This window comes from Canis lupus, chromosome 2 (genome assembly GCF_003254725.2).
Source record: "Canis lupus dingo isolate Sandy chromosome 2, ASM325472v2, whole genome shotgun sequence".
In the NCBI taxonomy this organism is placed as follows: domain Eukaryota; kingdom Metazoa; phylum Chordata; class Mammalia; order Carnivora; family Canidae; genus Canis; species Canis lupus.
Window position 1 is genome coordinate 34,345,797 of NC_064244.1, and position 25,165 is coordinate 34,370,961.

The window sequence follows — 25,165 nt, forward strand, 5'->3', positions numbered from 1 at the left end:
GGGCAATTAGGAGAAACCCTTAGAGGATTAGGAAAAAACAGGAGCTGTGCAGTCAGTAGTAGCTATTTAGGATACCCTCCTCCCTGCCTTCTTTTCTTTCTGTTCGGATCCTTCCTCGCCAACCCATTTTGCCTGCTATAATCTCTTCTTCCTCTGTCTTGCCTCTTCCTGGCATTACTTTACTGCTCTTTTACCATCCTGAACCTTGGATTAAACCTAGCTCAGGTAAGAACTTAATTACTTTAAAAATATGTGAGGGATATGGGAGGTGGCAGCATGGGTTCAGTGGAATAAGACAAGCCTAAATTCTGTTTTTGTTTCTGTTGCTTGAAGCTTCATGATCTTAGGCAAGTCATTTTTCATTTCTGGGCTTCACTTTCCTCAACTGAAAATAAAATTGAACATAAATGAACCCAAAGAGTCTCCTAGTGCTAACACAGATTTTCTCCTTTTTCTTGTGAATGAGAATATATGAGATGAGAATACTGAAAGCTAATAGAATGTTTACATTACTGAGGTAATGTAACCAACTATCATTGATTCTCACATGGAATCAGAAGCCTGCTGTTGTGTGGGACAGTACTGATTTTGAAATTTTAATAGAGTCAGAAGAAAACCTTGCACATTCATAGTGAGACCTCAGATCATTAAGAAACATCCTGCTGAGGCATAGATTGAACCCCATGAGAATAACAGCTCTTTCAAGGAATACAACTGATATCATCGAGGTTTCTGGACCCATTTATTTCAAGTAGTAGTGTAATAAAATTCCACCACCAATAAAATTATTGATGTTTAAGTCCCTTTAAACCTATTGTGGCTACAGTGTGCTGACTTGCCTTTTTATAGGCCAGTCTCCTTCCTTCAGTCCCTGCTCTCAAAGGGGAAATCCCATCACCTCAGCTAACCAGACCGAAGAAGAGAGTTGGACAGCCAATGGTGGCCTCTCCTAACCAGAGGTAAGAAATCTCAAGACTTGGAACTACAATTTTCAACTCTTCCTGTAGCTTCTGGCCAAATCCTCTTCCCATCTTCAAAGTTAGCCCATAAGGGAACCATCCTCAGTTTGAGGTGGCTTGTAGAAGGGGAAAGGCTGGTCATATTATAGTTTCAAGCCAAACAAAAAGGAGTAGTTAGTAAACTTGATTCTGTCCCACTGTTCAAGACCTTTGGACCACATTGAAAACCCAGGAAGTAGCAAATAAGCCTGTAGGAAAACAGCTTCTGAACATCTTGTTCTCTAACTAGCCCTAGATCTCTTCTACCAAGAAGTGTTGCTGGTTGTGACGTCTTTCCAGTGGACCCTGTCCTGGAATGAGGGGCTCTGAAAACCCCATATTTTCTATTCATCTTTAAAGATTTGTCACCATTTGTCATCAGACAGATTCTTCACCTTTACTTTATTCTGTAGCAAGTGAATGAGAGAAAGATAGTTTTAAGTATCCAGAATTTATGTGCATTAAGACCACATCCAATAAAGAGCAGAAGACTGGGCTCTAAGTCCTAATTTGGAAAATAGGATCAGCAGTCTCAACACCAGACTGCCAAACCTGTTTTGATTACTTTTATCTCCTGCTTTATCTTCATGGTATTGGTCTAAGTCCAAAGTAGTTTGGTAGCAGAGACCTGATATTCCCTTAAGGGCTTAATCAGTTCCCTGGGGTTGGAGCCTAGGCATAGATTTTTTGTTTTTTGTTTTTCTATTTTTCTGTTTTTCTTTTTCTTGTGCTTGTCTGTATCAAGCTCACATATTCTAATGGGTAATCAGTGTTGAGCCTCTAAACTCTTGGTCCTTCATCCAAATTGCATGCATGATGTATCTGGCTTTCTCTCTAAGGCCAATGATCTATCTCTTGTTCCCTAGCCTTTAGAGCACACACAGCACCTCAAAACAAGCTTCTAGTAGCCGTACATAGTAGTGGTAACTGCTGCTGTCATTGTGTAGTAGAGATGAACATAAGAGTGACCTCACTTCCACACTGATCCTTCTTGAAAACTCTGGACACTTCTCAGCCTCCTTTGGTGAATCCTCTTCCTCCACTACCCCTTAAATAAATGTTGATGTGCTCAGGCCTCTTCTTAGGCTGTATCTTCTATCCCAGTGATCTCATCCCACACTCTTGGATTTCACTCCACCCAGATCTCAGTCACTAGCCTAGATTTCTCCCCCTGAGCTTCAGACCCATAGATCTAACTCCTTGCCATGCTGTTCCATCTCAGCATTCCACACGTTATATATTTCCCAATATAAGACAGGCTTCTCTCTCTCTCTCTCTTTTTTTTTTTTTTTTTTTTTAAGATAGGCTTCTCTTATTTTCCCCACTTTATTAGGGGCTGCTGCTACCACCAAGACTTTTAAGTCAGAAGACTGGAAATTATCCTAGCTTAACTCCTTCTCTCTCACCTCACCCTTAATCAGTCACCTTATCTTTCCCCCTCTGTGTATGGGGATCCTGACAACTTCTCTCCATCCTCATAACCACTGCCCTTCTGTCTACCCCGTTTCACTAGGCTAGAATCCTCACCTTCAGTCTCATGGTCCTCTATCCTATTCCTCACTACCCCCACAAGACTTACCTCAAAAACTGAGTTGTGGGGGATCCCTGGGTGGCTCAGTGGTTTGGCGCCTGCCTTTGGCCCAGGGCACGATCCTGGAGTCCCGGGATCGAGTCCCGCGTCGGGCTCCCGGCATGAAGCCTGCTTCTCCCTCCTCCTCTGCCTCTCTCTCTCTCTCTCTCTCTCTATGTCTATCATAAATAAATAAATAAATATTTTTTAAAAAAACTGAGTTGTGATAGACAGCTCCTCACAGTCTGCTCCCAAACCTTACCCTCCAGCAGTGTCAATCAAGACCCTTCTTTTAGGCATACATAACTTTGTAAGATGTTCAAAAATATTTTGGAACAATAAAATATAAATATCCTTGTTACCTGAAGTGTTACTCTAAGGACCTACAGAGCTGAGGGACTGTATCACCTGGGACCTAGAAGCTCAGGTCCTACCCCAAACTTACTATATCAAAATCTTCATTTACAACATATCCAAGGTGATTTTTATGCACATTAAAGTTTGAGAAGCATTGAGTAGTAAAACACTTTTTTTTTTTTTTTTTTAGTGAGTGGAGAAATCAAAGCTAAGGGAAAATATGATGAAGCCAGAACTGAAGTAACATTAATATTGTTAAATGCATGAAATCCAGTGGTCTGTACTTAATTGGGGGGTGAATCGTAATACTGATTTTAAGGAAGACCCCTTGACCAAATCAAGGTGTTTAGTATGTGTAGGTACTAGGTTTAGTACTTTCTTCTCCACCACCCTTCTCCTGCCTCCTTTCATATCACTGTGACTACATCAAAAAAATCCTCTAAGGCCAGACTCTCTGATCTTCCTTTCCAGAGAGCTAAAGACCAAGCCCTTCTCACCAGCCCCCTGCCTTTCCTTAGTTTCTTAAAGTTAGTTAGCTATATCACTTCTGCTAAAAAGGCTACCATCCCTCTCTGACCTTCCCCTTCCTGCTGTGCACCAGGCCATAGGGCCACTTTTTACCCTGTACTGTAATTGATTAATGGGAGGCAGTCCCCAGCTGTAAGGAAGGGCACAGGTCCTGGCATCAGATACTCTCAGGTCTGACTCCCAGCTCCCCCTCCTATAAGATAGAACTCTCAACCAGGGACTTAATCTGGGCTTTCCTTTCCTCACCTGTCAAATGTGGCTAATAATAGTGCTTTACTGTACAAAACTGTTGAGAGAAATGGGTGAATTAACACAGGGCAGTAGTGTGTGCTGTGCCTTACCGGTCCTGGCACCCGGTTTAACCAGTAAATAGCTGAATGGCTACAGCCCTGAGTCAGGCGGCCAGTGTTGAGCCAGGAGGATGCAGGCCTGTGCGGAGGTCCGAACTCCTTTCAAGCTTCCCCTAGTCAGGCGGCCTGGAGTGGGGCGGGACCGTCGGGTTGAGTGACGGCTAGCGGCCCGCCCCGGGCGTGACGTCATCCCGGTGTTGCTGCGGCGCACGTGGTCCACTGAGTCTGCTTCTGAGTTAGCTGCACTGGGCGCCCTGGGCTGGCGCCCCTGCCGACTGCCGTCCTGCTCGCTATGTCCACATCCACGAGCTGCCCGATCCCCGGAGGCAGGGACCGGCTGCCCGACTGCTACAGCACCACGCCGGGGGGCACGCTATACGCCACTACCCCGGGAGGTCAGCAGGCCGGGCTGGGGGTCCGCGGGCCCTGGGCAGGCCCAGCGCGGGCGTCCTGTGGCGGGCTGGGAGAGGGGAGGTGCAGGCCTGGGATCCTCGCCGCAGGCCCCTTTACAGGCTGTAGCTTTTGCAGGGGGTGGGAGGGTGTTTGGAACTGAAGGCCGGTTCAGTCCCCTGAAACTTCGAAGTAAATGCACCGTGGCCTAAAGCCTAGCTCCTGGGTGACTGTGGACTGAACTCCCCACTGTGGCCTGGGTTTTAGGTGCCCCTCCCGACTTTGCCGCCTGGCATTAGGACCCAGAGCCCGAGCTGAGCTTGACCTCAGCAGGAAGCACCAGGTCTCCCAAAGCGGCTAAAGCAGGACTCAGGCAGTTGGGGCCAAAAAGCCTTGAGTATCTGCAGGTGGCTGGCAGCTGTTTGGTTGGGCTGATTGCCTGGGATCTTGAGCTGCTGGGCTCTTGGACCCAGGTTTCCTGCCACGTGGAGGCAGAAGGGAGGGGCAAGAACAGGGTAGGGCCCTTTGAGAACAGAACCGGGGCCAAGTTTCTTAGGCTTGGGCTTAGCCTGATAGGACTTGGGAGGGGTCAGGGTAAGTAAGAACAGTCTGTCCCTGTTTCACCGAGAAAGCAGCTGTCCAGAGAGCACACCTTCTCCTTGCCGGGTACCCAAACCCAGATGGCAGCAAGGGTGAAATCTGCTATTTGGCCTCTTGAGCCAACTGCCTGAAGGGCTAACGACCCCCGACCCTACAGAATTGGGAAGCCCCAGATCCAGCAGAGCCAGACAGGAGCAGTCTTTAGTACCTGAGTTCTCCCAAGTTTTGTGCTCCTCCTTAGAACTGAGACCTGAAGCTTCCCTAAACCAAAATACCTGGACCAGCTGGGATGCCCTACTTGCTTTATGGCACTTAGCCACATCTTGGTTAGACCTGGAAGTCTTTTAAGTGCTCTGAAGGCCAGTCAGCTGAGACCCTGGCCGGTCTGCAGAGCAGTAGCCCTTTAATACATGGGGAAATGTGAGTTCCAGGTCCCTTAAAAGCCTGGGTATGACACCCTATAAGCTCTGTACCCAAGCTCCAGCCTCTTACCTAGTTCCTACCCCTTGACAGGCACCAGGATCATCTACGACCGAAAGTTCCTGCTGGAGTGCAAAAATTCACCCATTGCCCGGACGCCGCCGTGCTGCCTCCCTCAGATTCCCGGGGTCACAACTCCTCCAACAGCCCCACCCTCCAAGCTGGAGGAGCTGAAGGAGCAGGAGACAGAGGAAGAGATACCCGGTAAGGAAAGCAGGGCCTAAAATTAAGAAATACCGGAGTCCAAATGCCCCTGTTCAGTAGAGTGAGGGTTTAACAGTGAGAGGGGTTTCTGTACTGATGCTAAACTTGCTGAGCTTGCAGACCCTCAGCCCATCAAACAGTCCCTGTCTTCTTTTTCTCCAGATGACGCACAATTTGAAATGGACATCTAATCCAGTGCAGATGATCCTGTGTGGAATTAGAGGAATCCCTCATACCACTGCTGCCATCACCTCTTCCTGGTGTATTCCAAACACCAGGTGGCCTCATAATCTGGAAGGGAGTGACTTGGTGTCGGGCCTCCCTTAGTTCTGAGGCAACTAGACCAGGGATACGAGTGGGCAACTTGCCAAGCCCTTAGCTCTTTCCCTTCCGTCTGTAGATGCTCCTCCCAACGCCCAGCCCTCCATCATCAGGGGCTGAGGCTGGGACTAAGGGATGGAGTATGTCACTGTCTAACTGCTTAGTAAAAATTCAAAGAAATGCTTTGACTCTGGTGTTCTCCTTGATACTGACCTTCCCATCTCAGCCACAAAGCTGAGGGCCCCAGCAGACCTGGTGAGGATCAGAGGTCCCCCAGTCCATTCCCAGCTGTCATTAGGTCCACTTTCAGCAGCAGTGAGAGCCAAAGGCAGGTTATGGGGGCAGGCTACAAGAGCTGCCAAGCCATAAACAGCAATAGCAATAGCCTGACCCTTGCCAAGGGCCGTTCTAGCCTTTCCAGGAAGCAACCTTCCTGGAATTGGGCCTCTCCAGCAGTCCCTCCCTATTGATTCCAAATCAGGAAAAGGAGGCACTGCCCTAGAGTTTAACCTTCTCCAGTCCCTCCCATGCTTTTTCTGCCTTCCACCCATAAGTATCGTCCCCTGTTCCAACACTGAAAACCTGTATCCTCCCTTCTCAGCATAATTTAAGCCTCTATGACCCCTTCCATTTGGCTCTCCTGTCCTCAAGAGGGTTAGAAGACTTCAGGGCCCAGAATGAGTTAGCAGCTTACTTGGTGAATCAGTCATGATCCTACCCACCTAACTACCCCCAAGCACGCCTCCAAAAAGTCATGATCCCATGTTTCAGCAATCCAGTCTTCTTCATTTATACAGCTATGTTCTAATCTCTATAGCACTGTATGTCTCAAGGGTAACCAGAGTACAAACAGAGCAGTCTTCTTTTCTTGAGGGAAAAATCTTCTCTATTTGAGCCTCTGTTCTTATGCTGCAACGAAGTTATACAAAAATAGAGATACTCAGCCCAGCAAGGAATATGTGTTTCAGTCTATTTTGGGGGAAAGTGGCAGAAGTAATTGGTCATGCCTAGCAAAGTCATTCATGATGAAAGGAGGAAGAAGAGAGGCTTGTAAGGTACACAGATAGCAAGGCAGTCAAGGATACCATAAGGGACCAGTTTGGCACAAGAAGGGCTTCTCTCTCCTACCCAGACCCCACTATTAAGATGTTTTTTATTAAAACACATGTTATGGGTAACAACACTCTTCCCTGTGGCCCAGGTGGCTGGCACCTCTTCCCCCAGAGATGGGTGGAGCAGGCCAACAATCCCAAGGAGGCAGGCAGTCTCCCAAGTGGTAAGAGGGAGCCAGATGAGAGAAGGCCTCCCTGCCAAAGCAGAGGAAATGGTGTGAAGTGAGTCAGGATCCCACAGGATTACGGAGCCTCTTGGACGCCTGGTACTGTCTGGAACTCCTCAGCTGTAGCTGTAGATGTCTCTTCATTGGCCTCTTCCTCTGAAGACAGGTTCCTCTTTTCTGCAATTAACCTTTTAACTCCCACCATCCACTGACTGACCTCAGTCACATGGTCAACCATGAGTGAGCAGTGGATGTTATCTGCAGCATCCCACTGGTGACTTGAAAGCTCTGAGGAAAGAAGAGCAGGTAAACAAGCAGCTTAGGGCAAAACACCTAGCTCCCACTCTTCTCATCCCAACCAGTCAGAATCTCAGTATCTATTCCAGCTCAGCCATCCATGACAAGTTGAGGGAGCTAGGCTATACCAAAGGACCCAGCCATACCTTGCACCAGGAGAGCCATCCTCTTCTTCACAGACACTGACAGCTTCCCTCCAGCCCACTGCTCCTGCAGCAGAGCCAGGCGTCGGCTGATGTCATCACATACTTGCTTCTGAGAGACAAAAGGGCCCTCCAAGTCAGTGCTGCTAACCCAACAGGGCCAGAGGAAAGACCACACCAAATAGGAAGTGTACATACTTTCTCTGGCCCAGAGAACACTTCATCTGAAGAGTTCTGGTTAGAGGCCCCACTGAGAATCTGATAAAACTTACACATCTCCCAAGAAAAATCCATGTATGGCTAGAATTTTAAATTTTCCAGTTTCTCAGATCCTCAGAAACTCATTCTGTAGTGCTATTTTACAAACAAGGAAACTAAGGATCTCGGTCCTTTTATCATCCCACTAGTGTGCCAGGGCTTATTACCTTTGTGTGGCCACGGCAATCCTCCAGTGCCTCTTTCAAAGGTTTGAGCACATCTTCCAGCAGAGTTTCAGATTCCATCACTGGGAGATTTGCTGGCTTCACACTGGAGGCAAGATAACTCCCCACAGGAGGGGGCCTGGAAGCCTGACTTGAAGGAGGTGGAGGCCCCATTGGAGGGGGCCCCTGAGAAGTCTGGGAGGCAGGGACTGAAAAGGTAAAAGCAAGATCAAGCACACATGGCTGGGGATCCCTGGGTGGCGCAGCGGTTTGGCGCCTGCCTTTGGCCCAGGGCGCGATCCTGGAGACCCAGGATCGAATCCCACGTCGGGCTCCCGGTGCATGGAGCCTGCTTCTCCCTCTGCCTGTGTCTCTGCCTCTCTCTCTCTCTCTCTCTGTGTGACTATCATAAATAAATAAAAAAAAAAAATAAAAGCACACATGGCTGAAACGGGTAAAAAGCTCGACTCTAACTTCATCCCTTGTAGAGGGCTACTCTCTAGGACAACTCATTCACTCAGAAATGTGTATTTATGAAGTCTCTACCACATGCCAGAAATGTGCAAGGCACCAGAGATAGAGTAGTAAAGCAGACGGATTAGGTTCCTGACCTCAAGAGAGCAGAAATTCTAGGGAAAGGAAAATACATACAAGAAAATTATAAGTTATGCTGCATGTTACAAAGAAAACATGATGTAATGAGGAGGAACAGTAGGGGCACCTGAGCAGCTCAGGCCATTAAGCCTTGGACTCCTGATTTTGGCTCAGGTCATGAACTAATGGTTGTGAGATGGAGCCCTGCGTTTGGCTGGATGCTCCTCGTGGAGTCCACTTGAGAGTCTCTCTGCCCCTCCCCCAGCTCATGCACACACTCTAGCTCTCTCTCTTTCCTTCAAAATAAATAAAATCTTAAAAAGGAGGAGGGAAATAGTACAGAGAACTACCTAAAGTCAGTGTTTAAGGAAGGCCTTCTCAGGTGACTTACAGTTTATCCATGCTCACCTATTCTGTGGCATTTGGCAAGTTACCTTTAACCTTAGAGCTTGGGTTCCTTTTCTGAAAAATGGGGATATCATGGTAGTAGCACTTCTTTCACAGGGTTGCAGTGTTGATTAAGTGAAAATATAGGTGCAACTGCTAGAGTAATGTGTAGCAAAAATTGTTCACAAAGTTAATAGCTAGTGGATAAGCTCAATACTCCCATGAAAACCATGTACCTGGCTGAGGTAAGGGCAGTGCCTAAAAGGCAGAGTTAAGTCTTGACTTGTTCAAGTTACATAAACCAGCACCATGTGGCTGGAAATTATTAACCCTGAAGAAGGCAGTGTTAGCTATCTCTAGAGAAGCAGGCAGGGGTCCAGACCATATAGGGCTTTGGAGGAGTTTGGTCTTAAGCTTAAAAGTAATGGAAAGCCACTGCAGGTTTATAAAAAGCAGGGATGATATGACTAGACTTGTTTTTTAAGACATTTGCTCTGTATGGTCTGTGAAAATGGATAATAGGTCAAGAATGGAGGCATGGACAATAGCTGAGAAGTTAATGGAATAGTTCAGGAAAAAGAGCAGACGAAGGGAAATGGAGTGGTCTGAGCTTTATTTAGGAGGAGGGAGCAACAGGACTTTTGGAATGGAATGAGGGAGAGGAGTCAAGGATGACTCTTGGTCTCTGCCTGTAGTAATAGGATGGTGGAAAGCCTGTGGAAAAAGAGAAAACTAGAAGAAAACAGTCATTTGACTTCTAGACATCAACATTCACATGGATGATTAATTCATCTTGTTCAGTTTGGCCTCTCAAGTTTCTCGAGCTCCTTGCCTCCAATGATTTTCCCCACCCTTCCACAAAGCAGTCGCTTACTGCTCTCTGCTTTGTTCTTAACAACACTGTGCCATCTCCAAAATCTGACCACCTCCTCTATCCTTCCAGCCCAACCAATCAGAGTTCATGCATTAAAATCATTCCCTTATAGATACTCTTACCTCACTTATCCCCTCCCACTGTCCCACTTTCCTGGTAAAACCAGCTTGTCCACACTTGTTGGAAAGAAAAACAGAACCATGCTGTTCATTTACACTTCAAATTCATGGGTACAGGGATCCCTGGGTGGCACAGAGGTTTGGCGCCTGCCTTTGGCCCAGGGCGCGATCCTGGAGACCCGGAATCAAATCCCACTTCGGGCTCCCGGTGCATGGAGCCTGCTTCTCCCTCTGCCTGTGTCTCTGCCTCTGCCTCTCTCTCTCTCTCTCTCTCTCTCTGTGTGACTATCATTAAAAAAAAAAAAAAAAAAAAAAAAAAACAAATCCATGGGTACAGGGGCACCTGGGTGGCTCAGTTGGTTGAGAGTCTGCCTTTGACTCGGGTCATGATCCCAGGGTCCTGGGACAGAGTTCCATGTAGGGGCTCCCTGCTCTGCAGGGAGTGTTTCTCCTTCTGCCCCTCCTCCTACTTGTTCTCTCTCTCACACTTGCTTTCTCTCTTAAGTAGATAAATAAAATCAAATACATTCATGGAAAGGTATTCAACACTGCCTGGAATTCCTATCCTTTGCCTCATTTTTCCATTTTTTTCAGAACTCTTCACATTTTCTCTCTGAGTTTTTCTATCTTCTCCCCTTACTTTTCCTTTCCCTGCATTCTACATATGACCCCACCTCATATTTCACTGAGAAAAGAGAGGCCATTAAACAGGAACTCTCTCTCATCTTCCCATCACCTTTTCTACTAATCCATCAGTACCTGTGGCCACTTTCCTTCCTCCTCTGATAGATAAGGCCATCCTTCCATACTCATGCCAGCCTCTTGTCTTCTCTAGGCTTGTCTCCTGCAGTTAGCCTGTTTTCTTACACCATCGGTATACAAACATGCTCTAGTGTTTTACCATCTTAACAAAAATTCTCCCTTAGGTCACATTCCATCCTTAGTCACAGCCTCATTTCTGTCTCACAGCAGAATTTCTTGAAGGAGCTATACGGTCTATAGTTAGTTTCTCTACTTCATTTTACATTCTCTTCTCTGGTCATTTCAGCTGGGTTTCTACGCTTACCTCTCCACAACTGCTTCTGTTAGGTAACCAGTGTCTGTGTAGTTTAGCAAATCCTTTTAGCAGGCCCCTTTTCTCTGATCTGACCTCTCACATCATCCATCATAGTCGAGTCAAAATTTTATTCTGTTGGAGTAAATTTTACTTTTCTTCTTGCTTCTTTAGCTATTTCCCAAGCCCCTTTAAACTAGAACCTTGAAATGCTAGAGAGCCTTAGGGCTCTGTCTTGGATCCTCTTTAGGGTTCTATCCACAATTCTCCTTAAGTACCTTATTCAAACCCACAATGTCAAACACCATCCAAACGATCATGACTCATTTCTGCAATTCTGGCTTAGACCTCCCCACAGTAGCTGTCCAGATTTAACAGGCCAAGACAAAGCTTGCCTTTCCTCTCTCCCCAAACCTCTTACCGCCCCCCATTTCCTGGTTTCCCATATCTATGAACAATACCAGCTAGTTCCTCAAGCAAAAAATTTAAGTTATGTTGATGCTTCTTTCTCACCTATATCTATTCCTGTTGAGTTCCTCAGTAACATATGCCATACCCATCCAATTCCTGCCACCTCTATACTGCCAACTCTAGTTCGAATCATCATTAAATCTTGCCCATATTACTGAAATAGCCTTTCCATATCTTCCCTAAAATCCTTTCTCCATGTAGCAGGCACAGTGATCTTTCTTAAGATGTGCATCAGTGTTTCTCAACCTGGGGATATTTTGCCCCCAGTGCAAATGTCTGGAGGCACTTTCGGCTGTCACAACTGAGTGAATGCTACTGGCATCTAGTGGGTAGAAATCAGGAATACTGCAAACATCCTACAAAGTACTAGACAGTCCCTGGCTGGAACAAAGAGTTATCGGGCCCAAAATGTCAATCATGCCAAGGTTAAAAGACCATGATTTATGCGGCGCCTGAGTGGCTCAGTTAAGCGTCTGAATCTTGATGTCAGCTCAAGTCATGACCTCAGGGTTGTGAGACTGAGCCCTGCATTGGGCTCTGCGCTGGGCACGGAGCCTACTTGGGATTCTTTCAGTCCCTCTGCCCCTCCCCTGCTCACTCTCTCTTTCAAAAAATAACAGGGACACCTGAGTGGTTCAGTGGTTGAGCATCTGCCTTTGGCTCAGGTCGTGATCCTGGGGTCCTGGGATTGAGTCCCGCATTGGACTCCCCGCAGGGAGCCTGCTTCTCCCACTGTCTGTGTTTCTGTGTCTCATGAATAAATAATTTTTTAAAATCTTAAAAAAAATAGGGGATCCCTGGGTGGCGCAGTGGTTTGGCGCCTGCCTTTGGCCCAGGGCGCGATCCTGGAGACCCGGGATCGAATCCCACGTCGGGCTCCTGGTGCATGGAGCCTGCTTCTCCATCTGCCTGTGTCTCTGCCTCTCTCTCTCTCTCTGTGACTATCATAAATAAATAAAGAAAAAAAAAATATTTAAAATCTTAAAAAAATAAACCCTGGTTTGTGTCATCATTCCTCCATAGTGCTGAGTATAGACAACATAGGGTTATTGAAAGAGCTAAATCTGAGCCTCTTTGCTGGGGCCATAGCTCCAACTGTTCACATGAGACATGCTCAAAAGTAAAGGCATCCCTCTACTTTGAACTTTTCAATGGCTTCAATTTACACAGATTAAAATATAAACTCCCTATCCTGGTTTACAAAGCCCACTATGATATGGCCCCTGCCTGCTTCTCAGATTTTAATTTCTCTGACTTAGCCCACTGTGCTCGAGCCATTAGGTATTCCTTCAGTCTGATTTGGCCAAACTTGCTCTCAGGGCCTTTGTGCTGGCTGTTTTCAGTGTGTGGAATGCTCTTGCACCTGAGTCTTTACGTGGCTAGATTTTAACTATTCACTTTAATGTCAGCTCCTCAGCCATCTAAGTTACAGAGTCACTCTTGCATTACCCTGTTTTCTCTGCAGAACACTCACCACTACTTCATTTGTCTATCTCCAAAGCTAGAGTATAGCCTCGCTTGGAGATAGACATGGAAACAAACCTTTTTTATCTTGTTCACTGCTGTCTAGTTTGCCTCAAGCAGTGCCTGGCTGAGAGATACTCAGTAGGTAACAATGAATGAATAGACACATTAAATCTGGATGCTTACCATATAATCAAGTGAAGATGTAGCCAGAGACAAATGAATATACCACTATGGTATTCCAGGAAGAGACACAAATTGTTAATAAAATGTGAAAACAATTTGAGAATAAAAAGTAGATCTAAAAAAATCCTAAGTCTGGATAAGCTCACCTATAATGAAAGCAAAGAGGGATTCTTTTCAAACTTACCACTTACTGACCTAGGCAGAATTTGCTCGGAAAAGGGCTGCCCTGTGCCCCGTTATGGCGTTCAACCTCTCGGGAAGAGACCTCCGAGGAGTAAAAAGGGCCCTCGGGCCAGGCTTATCCCCGGCACCGCCCTGTCGGCCGGTCTCCGCGCGTGGGACCCCCACGCACCTCTGGGAGAGCCATCCTGGGGAGCGGCGATCCTTTTGGTGAGCGGGGTGCGCTTAGGTCCACCGGCCAGAGTCTGCAGCCCGTAGGAGAACTGAGGCGGGTCGTTCCAGCCACGCTCCTTGTTGCCTGCGGAAGCGAGAGGACACATGAAGCGAGCCTGGGGAAGACGAAGGCTCTACCCCCCAGGGCAGCAGCTGCCCTTGGCCGGGGTGGGGGACGACCAGCGCCCCTAGGCCGCCGGCCGCGCTCACCCGGCTTCACGTACAGCTCCGCCATCTCCACTTCCTCAGGGTCCGCAGCCCATGGCGTCACTTCCGGGGCGGCCGCACACCCGCGGGTCCGGATGGCCCCGGCCGCCCGGAGCCCTCTAGGTTGAACGGCTGTTCAGAAAAGCCGGGGGCCGTCGTGGGGACACTGCGCCTGCTCCCCGAGGAACTCGAGCTCCCGCTAATACCGCACCGGGGCTCTGATCACAAGGCACTAGAGGACGCGGTTTTCCAGGAGGCGGCGCTCCAGAGTCCGAATGCCCGGTAGGTTCAAACTGTCACAGTTGCCCCGGAGACCAAGTTTTAACCACCAGCAGCTCCAGCCCCACAAATGCCCCTGTGTGATCTAGCCAGGTGGAATCCTAGAACCTCACCGCTGCCCGGCACATCTATACTCTCTAGGCTCAGTAATTTTCCTTCAGGACTTAGATGTCGATTCTTCAGGAAGCCTCTAATGCTTTGGATCAGGTTAACCCCCTGACCCGAGCCTCCACAACCTTGAGATTTGCTAGTTGTACTACATACTGTCTTCTACTTTAGCTCTTGTTCGGCTCCCCTTCTGATGATCTCATATTTTATATCCCCACTGCCTAGCACACAGACCTTAGAAATTACATTTGTTTAATGAATGAAATCAATTTCCAGGACGCCTGAGTGGCTCAGCGGTTGAGTGTCTGCCTTCAGCTCAGGGCATGATCCCGGAGATCCAGGATTGAGTCCCACATGGGGCTCCCTGCAGGGAGCCTGCTTCTCCCTTTGCCTGTGTCTCTGCCTCTCAATCTGTCTCTCATGAATAAATTAAAATATTTTTTAAAAAATCAAATTTCCACCACACACCATGTCCCCATGTGACTACAGGCAGCCACCAACACACCAAGCACAGACACAGACACTCACCTCACACAGGTATTAACCCCCAACCCTATCCCAGGCCCCATATACTCACACCTAGTGAGGTCACTGAAGGATTTTTATTTGTACTGATTTGCTATAAAGTGTTGCTGAGGTAGAGCCAACTGTCCAGGATTGGACAGGGGCAAGGAACACAGGGACCCAGGGAAAGGACAGTCAGGGGCCTAGGTTGTGGTGCAGGGCCTCTCAGTCATCTCTATAAACATTGAATAAATTGGGCAATAAACAGAGGGTAGGCAAGAGCCAGAGGGGCAGGCAGAGAAGGCTTCAAGGAGTGAGAGGCTACAGACCCCTGAAGTATGAAGGGGTATAGAGTTGGGCATGGACCCAGAGCCTCCTTACCCAGTCCTCCTGGATTAACTTAGGGCATATGGAGCAGAGAAGGTTTCAGACGGAAGGCATCAAGAAAAGAGAAGACACCCCGCTTTCGAGGGGCTGCCCCTGCACCCCCAACCCCTCCTTTGAGCAGGGGGAGTGGCAGGGGACCTCCTGGGGAGTCCACAGAGCTGGTCCGCTTGAGCCGCAGGCGGGCACGGGCCTGGGCACCCCAGGCCTTGCCTCGAGCTGCAGAGGCCACAAGACACTTCTGGTACTGAACCTAGGGAAAAGGGGAATATGAGGATCCAGCTCCTTTCTGCCCCTGGGCTCCCTGAAAACATCTGCAAAACAGGGAACTGGCCATGGCTTCAGTCTGGTATGAGGCTGGTAGTTGGCCCCATCTGGAGCCCCTACGACACTCCCTGGGAGCTCAATAACAAAAACAGAAAAGGACATTTAGGAGGGCTTGGCATGTGCTAAATGCTTCACATAATCTCACTTAATCCAAAGTTATTTATCAGGTATTATCACCATTTTGCAAATGAGGAAATTTTGGCTCAGAAAGAATACACGACTTGCCCAAAGTCACCTAGGCAAAAAATGGTACAACTGGAATTCAAACTTATAATATACCTTAAGTGATCTTCTTAATCCATAAATTTAAATTCACTGCTCAAGACCTTTCAATGTCTCAAAGCGACTTGAGACAAAATAAACTCACCCCACAATCTCTAAGTTCTTCCATGACCTGGCGTCTGCCATTTTTTCTGCTCTCACTTCATCTGCCCCTTTGCGCTCCAGATACACTAGATTCATTTAGATACACTTACCCACTAACACTGCACTCATCTTCACACCTGAAGTTCCTTGTATTTGGCATACCTTTGGTCCCATCCCCTTCACCTAACTTCTTCATTGGACCTTCAACTCTCACCTTTCTATCACCTCTTTCAGGTAGCTTTCTGCAAGGGGCCATCTCCTCCATCATCATGTGGCATACAACTCCCTTCTGGTCTGTGTCTGATCTAACCTGTGTGTTTTGTGAGGGCAAAAGCTGTGCCTTCTGTATCAGTGAATTCCCAGGATCAGGTATGGTGGCTGGTACCCTGTAGACACTTGTATTTGTTGAGGAAAGAGTGAGCTGAACTTAAGAGTAAGCATCCCACATTCCAATGTGCACAGAGGCCAGGAAATAACCTAAATGAGACATACAGGAGAAATAGTGCCCACCCAACCTCGAACAGCCCCTATACAATTCCAGCTGAATGTTGAAATTTATATGTGTGGGACCAGGATCAGAGTCTGCTACTTTAAGAGAAACAAGAATAGCAATTAATACATGAACTGCCCTGCTTCTCTACATTAGCAACTAACTTAAACTTATTAAAAACAGCAGGAGGGACAAATAAAAGAGTAGTTTACTGTAGTCGGCCTAGATTACTGGCTTGTGATTTCTGGAGAGGGTACCAATCCTGAGCCCCAGTTACCAGTACAGAACAGCTGAAGGGCAACCCCACCCACCCATTCCCACCTGTAACTCACCATGCAAGCAGCCTGCACAGCTTCAGAGAGTCCCCCTGCATGGGGCTGGCACCAGAAGGCTGCACACTGGAAGCTCTGACGGCCCAGGTCAGCAATGAGGCCAAAGGTGTGAGGGTCACGGCCAACACCAATAAAGGTCACAAGGCGCACAGGGCACTGCCACAGTGGTTCCTCCTCTGCACCAGCTTCTGCCTGCCCACACCAGGCCTAGTCACTAGAGGACTGGGCACTGGTTGGACCCACTGAGCTCTTCCAATAGCAAGCAATGAGCCCCTCAGCATCCCTCCCATTCCTCCACAGCCCCCAACTTCACCTTCTTCTGGTACCTGAATGGGATGTGCAGTCATGAGAGAGTCAGACACACTGAGCATGGCAGGGACCCAAGCATCCTGGTCCCCCCGAGTGGTGAGGGTACCAATGGCCTCATTCAGCACGTCCATGCCTGGGGTGGGGGGGGACATGCCCACCATGGTGTCTTCCAGGCGGAAAGAAAGAAGGGATCTGCAAGGAGTGTCTAGGCCCCTCTGACTGACTTGGGATTCAGAGAGGTGGCAATAGAGGGGCTGGAGCTAGGCTTAGAATCCTGAGTTGGGAAGGATGGCACATTCTAGGCCAGACAAGGCCATGAGAGCACTCTGAGAAATGGTGGTAGATCCTACCTTAACCACCTTCTCTGACCTCATCTAGCCCGCCCACTTCCTCAGCCAGCTCAGTCCTTACCCATGGCTTTGGTGACTGGCAAGGTCCCCATGTACAATGCTTCATACTTCTGAGCAGCCTGGCTCACTGCATCCAGCAGCTCCACTGAAATGTACACATAGGAGCTGGCTTCCATACTCTCTCAGTGACCCCTCTTACCCACCCTTCTGAGATTCAGAGCTAGTAGAAGGAAGGCCACTGATGCTCCTCCAATTCAGAGCTTGGGATCCCTGGAACCAGCACACATTAGAAATCCTACGTATCCAGGGAAGGACTAAACAACCAGGACTAAACAACCCAAACTTTCACTAAAGTAGCCTCTTAACTGCAATGCAGCACCTCCCTCCCCATACCTTGCCGTGGTAGATCTTCTGGGGAGATGGGGTCTAGAGAGGAGCAAGGGGAATCACGGGAATCACCACTGACACCTACTCGCTCTGACAATATCTAAAACACAATGCAACCAACATGAGATACAAGGAGACAGAAGAATTGAGGTAAGGTAATACTTCCCTGACCCAACCACCTTAGAAGCTTCAGACCCATACCCACATTCCCTGCCCCACTCTTGGCCCTTACCTGGGCACAGAGCCCATGTAGGGCACTGGCAATGGCCTTGGCAGGGACATCACAGCGAAACACATGGCACTTGAGCATACAGCTGTCTTTGTCACCCGCCACAAAAGCGAAGTCCCTGGTAGGGTCAGAGATGGGGCTGGGGCAGGGACAGGGGCAGAAATTGGGGTAGGGTAGAGGCTGGGTAGGAGGAGGGGCCTGTAGTGCCTAGAAGAGACTGGAAAGTCAGGCAAAGGACATGGGGATGGAACAGGGAGGTAAGGGCTGGGGCTCAAGGCACCGGGCTGTCACTCACCTGTCTCTGTTCCGGAAGCATGTGGGAGCACAGGAGAGAATCAGCCCAGCCTCTCAGACTCAACCCCATCCGTCCCTGAGGAGCTGGGCCCACCCTCCCCAACCAGGGCTGGACCAGGCAGGGGAGGCAGAGCTTGGGTCCATGTCAGAGGATCTGTGTCCAGGGGTTCAAGTACAGAGGATCAGCATCAGTGGGGATCATAGCCTGCAGGAGGGAGGGAGGAGCAACTATCACTTGGGGGGATGCAGGGGTCCTCACCGGCCCTTGGAGCTGCCCACACCCCACACACGGATGTGCACCAGAGGCTGGCAGTGGATTAGACTATGGTCCAGAGGATTCACCAAGCTCATGGCATCCTTCTTTAGGATCATCAGCATGTTCTGGCCCTGCCAAGGAGAGGTCAGTCTGAAGCTCAGATCAATGTGGTTACCATGGAGAACAGGCAATTCAGGGACAGCTGTCTCTGCTGGGCCCTAGGCTGAATCCCTTGAAGGGACAGCCAGCTCACCTCACCCCAGGCACCATCTGGGGGCTGGCTGTGGCTACGGCTGCGAGTCTGGGCCAGTTGCTGGATGCAGTTATTGACTGCAATACTGCTCTTCCCTGGTACCAGATCCTCTTCGGGTACCTCTACCCAGCCCAGGGAGCGGACTGCAAAGCACTGACGGGTTAGGGGAAAGGACAGGACAGCTCTGAGTGAGTGGAGGTGGACATGGAAGTGGAACAGTAGAGTAGGATGGGAGGTGTTGCAGGTTCCACACGCATGAACCTTCTGGTATACATGCCCTTCACCCTTGATCACCTCTTCTCAGCCCGATCCCACCCCTGACCTTTCCCTTGGAACAATCCACCACCCCCACCACCATTCCCTGGGCTGGCCCTCAGACCCAAGACACTACCTTAGCCCCTGGCTCCATACTCTGGATGTAGGATTCTTCACCATACCAGGACAGAGAGGTCCTGGAAGAGAGTAGAGCTTGTAAGGGGACCACACTTCCTACAAAAGGGAGAGTAGTGAAGCCCTGACTACTTATTGGGCATGAGATGTGGGATAAGTCCCAGAACATAGTGCCCCAAATATGTAACCAGAGTGAGAGAGGGCCTAGGACACATTAAATAAATGTAACAGTGTGGTTTAAAATTTGAACAAAACTTCAGGACATAGGATGTAGAATAAAAGTTGTAAACATTGAACAGGATCCAAAACGTGGACCAGAACTCTAAAGTGAGACAAGACACTCTAGAACACTAAACAGGAACTTCCATGGAAAGAGCTTAGTACAGTGACCAAGATCTAGAACATGACTTATCAGTACCCAGAACAGGGAAGAACATGTAGCAAAACAGAGCATGGAACAAGGGACAAACTTCAAAATACTGAGAGACTCAAGAAATGCAACAGAGACAAAAACCTGGGCTTGAAAGCAGAATGTGAGTCCAGTTGCATCTCTGAGGGCCATGGAACCCCAAGCCTTTCATTCTCCCTGGCCTGTCCCTGTTACCTGCGGTCCAGTGAGCTCTCCAGGCTCGAGAAGGATCTCCCCTTGGGAGGCCGAAGTCCCCAAATCCCCTCCGTCTTCTGTAGAGAGGGAACTAGGTCAGTGTGGCAGCAGGCCTACAACCTCACATGGGTTCAGACCCCCTCCTCACACTCCACCTACCGTGCCCGGGTCCTCTGCATCTCCCGTCTCCCAGGTTGGGCGCTGCCACTGGGTGCTGCCACTGGGTACATGCCAATAGTAAGTACCTGCAGCATCGCGTATCTTCCTCCAGCCAGGGGGCAGTCCTGGCTCCCCCTCAAGACTCTGGTCCCCCCACAAGTCGTCTACAGGAACAGGGATGGGGACAGGAAACACGGGATTGGAGAGGGAAGGCATATTCGTGGGTTCAGAACAACGCTCTGTCAGAACCCTCCCTCCATCCCGAAGGGGACAATCCTTAGGCTGGAGATCCAAAATGTCCTTTACAGCGCAAAGATCCAGGGTTCATTTGTCCCCTGGTCCTTACGGTGAAACATACCCCGTCAACTCCCTCGTTCCCCCTCAGCTCCCGATCCTCCCATCGGGCCCCTCCGTGCACACCATCGCAGTTGACCAGAATGATGGCCAGCATGTAATCCTTGCCCAGCATAGCCCCGACCGCGTCCCCGCCGGCCTTCGCCGGCCCGCAAGCTCAGCCCAGCTTGACCTCCGGAGCTGCTGCGCCCACAAGCCCAGCCTCTCTGCGTTGGCTAGGCCAACCCGCGCCGCACAAATACGGGGCGGGGTGGAAGCCAGGTCCCAGGGGCGGGAAAGGACGAGCCAGAGCAGCGCCGCCCGCGGAGGCGGCGCTTGTAAACAGGCGTCTGGATCCCCAAGTGGGTGCGCCTTTCCGTGCGTGGCTCCGGGAAAAGCGCAAAGAAGCCAACGCACCAGCTGACCTCATGGCGCAACTGTGAGCTCATCGAGGGGCGGAAGACCAGCCAGACGAACGTGCACAGCACGCATATGCGTACAAATGAGCTCATCGCGCCCAGTTCGTATGCGCTCGCGGACACTCATCTCGTGTCCTGCCGGAGGGGTCACGTGGAAGTACCCGAGCGGAAACCGCCGCGCTCGGCAGTCAGGGGGAGCACCTCCACCCTTTCCAAAAAATGTCCCGGAAATGCCTTCGCCCTCAGTAAAGATGGCCGCTGCACTTGGCGCGAGGAAGGCGGGGTTGCGCCTGCGCAACAAGTTCGCCGGGGAAGATGGCGGATGACAAGGTGAGTGAATGTGGGCGTTATCTGCAGTGTGGGGTGGTCTTCACACCCTTTTAGTCCTTGAGAAAGGCGACACTGGCCTTTATCCTGCCTAAAGGTGTCCCTTATGGGGTTTTAACTCTTGTCGGGTTTATACTCTTGTTGACTGCCCTCAACGCTGGGGGAATGGAGTAGCGGAGCGCTACATGAGGCAAGCAGAGCTCGGCATCCCCCAGGTGTCCTCTCCGGGTCCTCTCAAGATCCTTAATTACTGGCACGCACTCCGACACACTTACCCTGACATACTCCTCCTCTTTTGCATTCCCTAGTCCCCGAAATCTCCCTCTTAGAAACACGATGTTTCCAAGTCACACGGATACGTGTTCTCGTTTAAACTTTTGGCATACATTGAATTTCATACTTTGAGGTGATCAAAGGCGCTCAGTTCATTTACCCACAATCCTGCAGACAGCCACCCCACCCCCACCCCAGCTAGTGCATCCAGTTACACATTGTTTGGGAAGCCCAGGCAGAAATCAGGTTTATCCTAGAGCGTCCATGAAACTGCCTCAGGTCATTTTTTACCATTGGTCTGAAGTTCTGCACGGTTCACACATCTAAGTACTTAGTAGTCTCTGTGTTAGGCTTGGGGACCAAGTAGGCAAGACGGACAGCTTGCCACTTTCAGTAGCTTATAGTCGAGTCAGTAGTGCGTGCCTGATAAATCGAAGCTGTTCCTCTTGCCTCCATACACACTGCTTGCTATATAAAATTTTGTAAGGGTTGTCACAGATGCAGATCTCATCTGTCACCCCCTCCGTGGCCCCCGTGTGAATTCAGTTTTCAATGTCTTTTTTTCTGGTGCCACGTCATTATGAGGAAGTTTTTATAAGAAGAGATGTCTCATCCTCACACCCCGACCTACCCAGCCCGATAGACCTGAGCAGGGAATGGGGCTGCATTAACCTGCTGCAGCCGATTTCCCTCTTGTTCTAGGATTCTCTGCCCAAGCTTAAGGACCTGGCATTTCTCAAGAACCAGCTGGAACGCCTGCAGCAGCGTGTGGAAGAAGAAGTCAGCAGTGGTGTGAGCCAGGTAAAGTTGTACCTGCCCACCAGACTTCATTGCCCTGTATGGTATTGAATGGGTAATAGAGGTTTATTCAGCAAATAGTTATTGAGGGCCAGCTCTTTGTGACTCCAAGGAAAGTCTCCCGAAGAAAATGAGACTAGAACTGGCGTCTTAAATAGGAATTAACTAGGTAAAGAGGAGAGGAGAGAACATTTCAAGCAGATAAAATTACATATGTAAAGCTCTCATGGTGGGAAGTAGCCTGATAAATATGATGAATAGTTTAATTTGGCTGCAGTAATGGGGGAGCATTAGGAAGGGAGGCTGGAGAAGCAGGCAGGGATCAGACTCCTCAGTGACATCTCCGTAGATTTGTGGTGTGGGGTTCTATGGTTGGAGCCTTCTAACCACAGGGTTCTGAGATTGTGTGATCAGGACCCCTAGATTCTTTTTCTGCCTCCAGAATCTTAAAAATCTTTGGAGAGAATACTACAGCTTTCCAGAGTAAGGAGGAGCAGGTGGTGGGATGCTCTAGGGCCAGCTTGAGTAGCTTCTAGATAATGAAGGAAGACCCTGGCTGAATTTTCTCCTTCATTTCACTCCACAGGATGGCTCGCTCTTGTCCTCCCCATTCCTCAAGGGCTTCTTAGCCGGCTATGTGGTGGCCAAACTGAGGGCATCAGCAGTATTGGGCTTTGCCGTGGGTACCTGCACTGGCATCTACGCAGCTCAGGCATATGCCGTGCCCAATGTGGAGAAGACATTGAGGGACTATCTTCGGTCATTGCGAAAGGGGCCTGACTAGCTCTGGATCCCATGGGGGAGAAAGGATGAGCACCTCTGGCCTGCAGGTAGAGGCCTTTCAACCACAGACACCATATTTGGCTTCCCTACCTATCACCCTTTTGCTATCTCCAGCTTGCCCACAGCCTTCATCTTTGCTTTCCTTCCTGCAGAGGGTAAGTGGTGGCTTATCAGCCAGCAGTTTTTGGACGCCCCTCCTTAACCCCAAAGAAGCCACCCGAAAACTGTGGCTTCTAGAGCCACCAGCCCCTTTCTTTTACATCCCTGACTGTGGAGTTTGCTGCTGATTCTGATTCTCAGTATACTCTCTAGCAATGTACCACAGCTCCTCCCTCCGGAGAGCTGGCTCCATATTGATTTTCCCCAAACTTGATAGAATTCCCATTGCCCCCTTGCTAGCCACACAAGCCACCCAGGGTCTGGTTTGGGCATGAGTGTAGAGGACGGGGGTATGCCAGGCCTGGGCCGTCCCAGGCAGGCCCGCTGGACCCTGATGCTACTCTTATCCACTGCCATATATGGTGCCCATGCCCCATTACTGGCACTGTGCCATGTGAACGGCAAAGTGCCCTTCCGGCCCTCCTCAGCTGTGCTGCTGACCGAGTTGACCAAGCTACTGTTGTGCGCCTTCTCCCTCTTGGTGGGCTGGCAGGCATGGCCCCAGGGGGCCCCACCATGGCGCCAGGCTGCCCCATTTGCACTATCAGCCCTACTCTACGGAGCTAACAACAACCTAGTCATCTATCTTCAACGCTATATGGACCCCAGCACCTACCAGGTGCTGAGCAATCTCAAGATTGGAAGCACGGCCCTGTTCTACTGCCTCTGTCTCCGGCACCGCCTCTCTGCACGTCAGGGCTTAGCACTGCTGCTGCTGATGGTGGCAGGGGCTTGTTATGCAGCTGGTGGCCTCCAGGACCCTGGGAACACCCTTCCTGGATCCCCGTTAGCAGTTGCTGCTGGCCCCATGCCCCTGCATATCACTCCACTGGGACTGCTACTTCTCATCCTGTACTGCCTCATCTCAGGCCTCTCGTCCGTGTACACAGAACTGCTCATGAAGCGACAGCGGCTGCCCCTAGCACTTCAGAACCTCTTCCTCTACACTTTTGGTGTGCTCCTAAATCTAGGTCTGCATGCAGGTGGCGGCCCTGGCCCGGGCCTCCTGGAGGGTTTCTCAGGATGGGCAGCGCTTGTGGTACTGAGCCAGGCAGTAAATGGACTGCTCATGTCAGCTGTCATGAAGCATGGCAGCAGCATCACACGCCTCTTTGTTGTGTCCTGCTCACTTGTGGTCAATGCTGTGTTCTCAGCAGCCCTGCTGCGGCTACAGCTCACAGCTGCCTTCTTCCTGGCCACACTGCTTATTGGTCTGGCTGTGCGCCTGTATTATGGCAGCCGCTAGCCCCTGACCACCTCCACCTGGACTCCTGACCCTGAAGATTGGCCACCATCAGAGCCACCTCCCAGGCCTCCCGACCCTTCCTCAGCAGCCAGCCCTGTAACAAGTGCCTTGTGATAAAAGGTGGGGAAGTGAGAGCAGCCAGGTTAGTCTCTAGAAGTGGGTGAATGAAGGGTTACCCCAGGAGACTGAGTTTAATTAAAGAAACTTCCCAAAAGTTCGTCTAAGGAATTGGGGGAGCATCCATACCTCAGCCTAAAAATGACCCCATCTCCATTGGAGGAGACTCCCTGCCTCATCCTGCATGAATGCAGTTGTTTCAAGTGGGGTGTGGACAAAAGTTGGCTCTCCTTGCCTCCTGTGGTCACCCCAGCAGACCCATTGCCCCCAGGCCTGATGACAGCTATTCCACCCCAGCTTTGGTACATGAATCCCCCATTAGAGACATTCATCCCCGCACCATAATGCAAGAAACCCTATTGCTACCCAGGCCTCTCTTCCAAGCTCCCTTGGCTCCAGCAGCACCTGGAGACAATGCCCCCTGCTCCCTCCACAGTGCTGCTCTCCATATCCACCCAGCTTTGTTCTGGAAACTCCAGAGAGGGCTGGAGCTTGACCCATCTCAGGGAATGTTGCCCCTGGGCCCTGGCTTAAGGCTATACTCCGGATCTCTGCTCACCCCAAGGGCCCTCTCAAAGCCCACTGCCCCCTCTACAACTCCTAGGAGGTACCATTCTTCTCACTCTGGGTCCTACCCCTGCCTAGCAGTGTCCTAGCTCTCAACAGCTTAGGGAAGCTCTACACAGAGTAACCTGGAACCAGGCACAGGGAAATTTGGTATAACTCAATCAGTGTCTCTATGTAAGCAATAAGGTCTTAATAAAGTATTCTGGGGTGCAGGTTCTGCAATTGACTATGATAGTCCTACGTCTTCTGTGCTTAATAGCTTTGCTGAAACATAATTTTGTTCCCCTGGTGCCCTGAATGTCTTAATGGCAGAGTAACTTACAGGCTAGGAGAAGACACTGTTTTCTCCTAGTTGTTGCCAGGAGTGTTATCTTCTTTAGGGCTCTATGGAGTGGAGACTGTTCTATCATAGAACTTCCCAAATTTCTCTGAAG

At 49.8% G+C, this 25,165-nt stretch overlaps 5 protein-coding genes across 13 annotated transcripts; 3 read left to right on the forward strand and 2 right to left on the reverse strand.

The window, feature by feature from the left end:
* The first annotated feature begins 422 nt into the window (after positions 1-422).
* On the forward strand, positions 423-5,978 carry EIF4EBP3 (eukaryotic translation initiation factor 4E binding protein 3). Of its 2 annotated transcripts, XM_035713855.2 has the most exons (4): positions 423-728; positions 850-959; positions 5,307-5,477; positions 5,640-5,978. In XM_035713855.2, the coding sequence occupies exons 1-4, from the start codon at positions 684-686 to the stop codon at positions 5,641-5,643; spliced, it is 330 nt and encodes a 109-aa protein (XP_035569748.1). In that variant the 5' UTR covers positions 423-683; the 3' UTR covers positions 5,644-5,978. The 2 variants fall into 2 exon arrangements, with proteins under 2 accessions (XP_035569748.1, XP_025301267.1); XM_025445482.3 differs by lacking the exons at positions 423-728; positions 850-959 and adding an exon at positions 3,961-4,198.
* Positions 5,979-6,746: 768 nt separating this feature from the next.
* SRA1 (steroid receptor RNA activator 1) lies at positions 6,747-13,956 on the reverse strand. The gene is made up of 5 exons (XM_025445095.3): positions 13,692-13,956; positions 13,441-13,566; positions 7,943-8,148; positions 7,521-7,629; positions 6,747-7,365 (listed from the first exon to the last, which is right to left on the reverse strand). The coding sequence occupies exons 1-5, from the start codon at positions 13,714-13,716 to the stop codon at positions 7,154-7,156; spliced, it is 678 nt and encodes a 225-aa protein (XP_025300880.2). The 5' UTR covers positions 13,717-13,956; the 3' UTR covers positions 6,747-7,153.
* A 702-nt stretch (positions 13,957-14,658) lies between these two features.
* APBB3 (amyloid beta precursor protein binding family B member 3) lies at positions 14,659-20,598 on the reverse strand. Of its 8 annotated transcripts, XM_049101874.1 has the most exons (13): positions 20,130-20,449; positions 19,710-19,873; positions 19,551-19,627; positions 18,948-19,008; positions 18,557-18,709; positions 18,307-18,434; positions 17,757-17,892; positions 17,531-17,624; positions 17,199-17,282; positions 16,805-16,953; positions 16,479-16,670; positions 15,967-16,133; positions 15,083-15,216 (listed from the first exon to the last, which is right to left on the reverse strand). In XM_049101874.1, the coding sequence occupies exons 1-12, from the start codon at positions 20,176-20,178 to the stop codon at positions 16,005-16,007; spliced, it is 1,416 nt and encodes a 471-aa protein (XP_048957831.1). In that variant the 5' UTR covers positions 20,179-20,449; the 3' UTR covers positions 15,083-15,216; positions 15,967-16,004. The 8 variants fall into 8 exon arrangements, with proteins under 8 accessions (XP_048957820.1, XP_025301255.1, XP_048957812.1 ...); XM_049101863.1 differs by lacking the exons at positions 15,967-16,133; positions 20,130-20,449 and adding an exon at positions 20,460-20,598 and having other exon boundaries at positions 14,659-15,216; XM_025445470.3 differs by lacking the exon at positions 15,967-16,133 and having other exon boundaries at positions 14,659-15,216; positions 17,757-17,871; positions 20,130-20,448.
* LOC112659047 (SLC35A4 upstream open reading frame protein) lies at positions 20,582-24,958 on the forward strand. The gene is made up of 3 exons (XM_025445481.3): positions 20,582-20,791; positions 21,764-21,862; positions 22,446-24,958. The coding sequence occupies exons 1-3, from the start codon at positions 20,777-20,779 to the stop codon at positions 22,641-22,643; spliced, it is 312 nt and encodes a 103-aa protein (XP_025301266.1). The 5' UTR covers positions 20,582-20,776; the 3' UTR covers positions 22,644-24,958.
* LOC125752067 (probable UDP-sugar transporter protein SLC35A4) lies at positions 23,073-24,047 on the forward strand. Its single transcript, XM_049099267.1, has one exon. The coding sequence runs from the start codon at positions 23,073-23,075 to the stop codon at positions 24,045-24,047; it is 975 nt and encodes a 324-aa protein (XP_048955224.1).
* Positions 24,959-25,165: the final 207 nt, after the last annotated feature.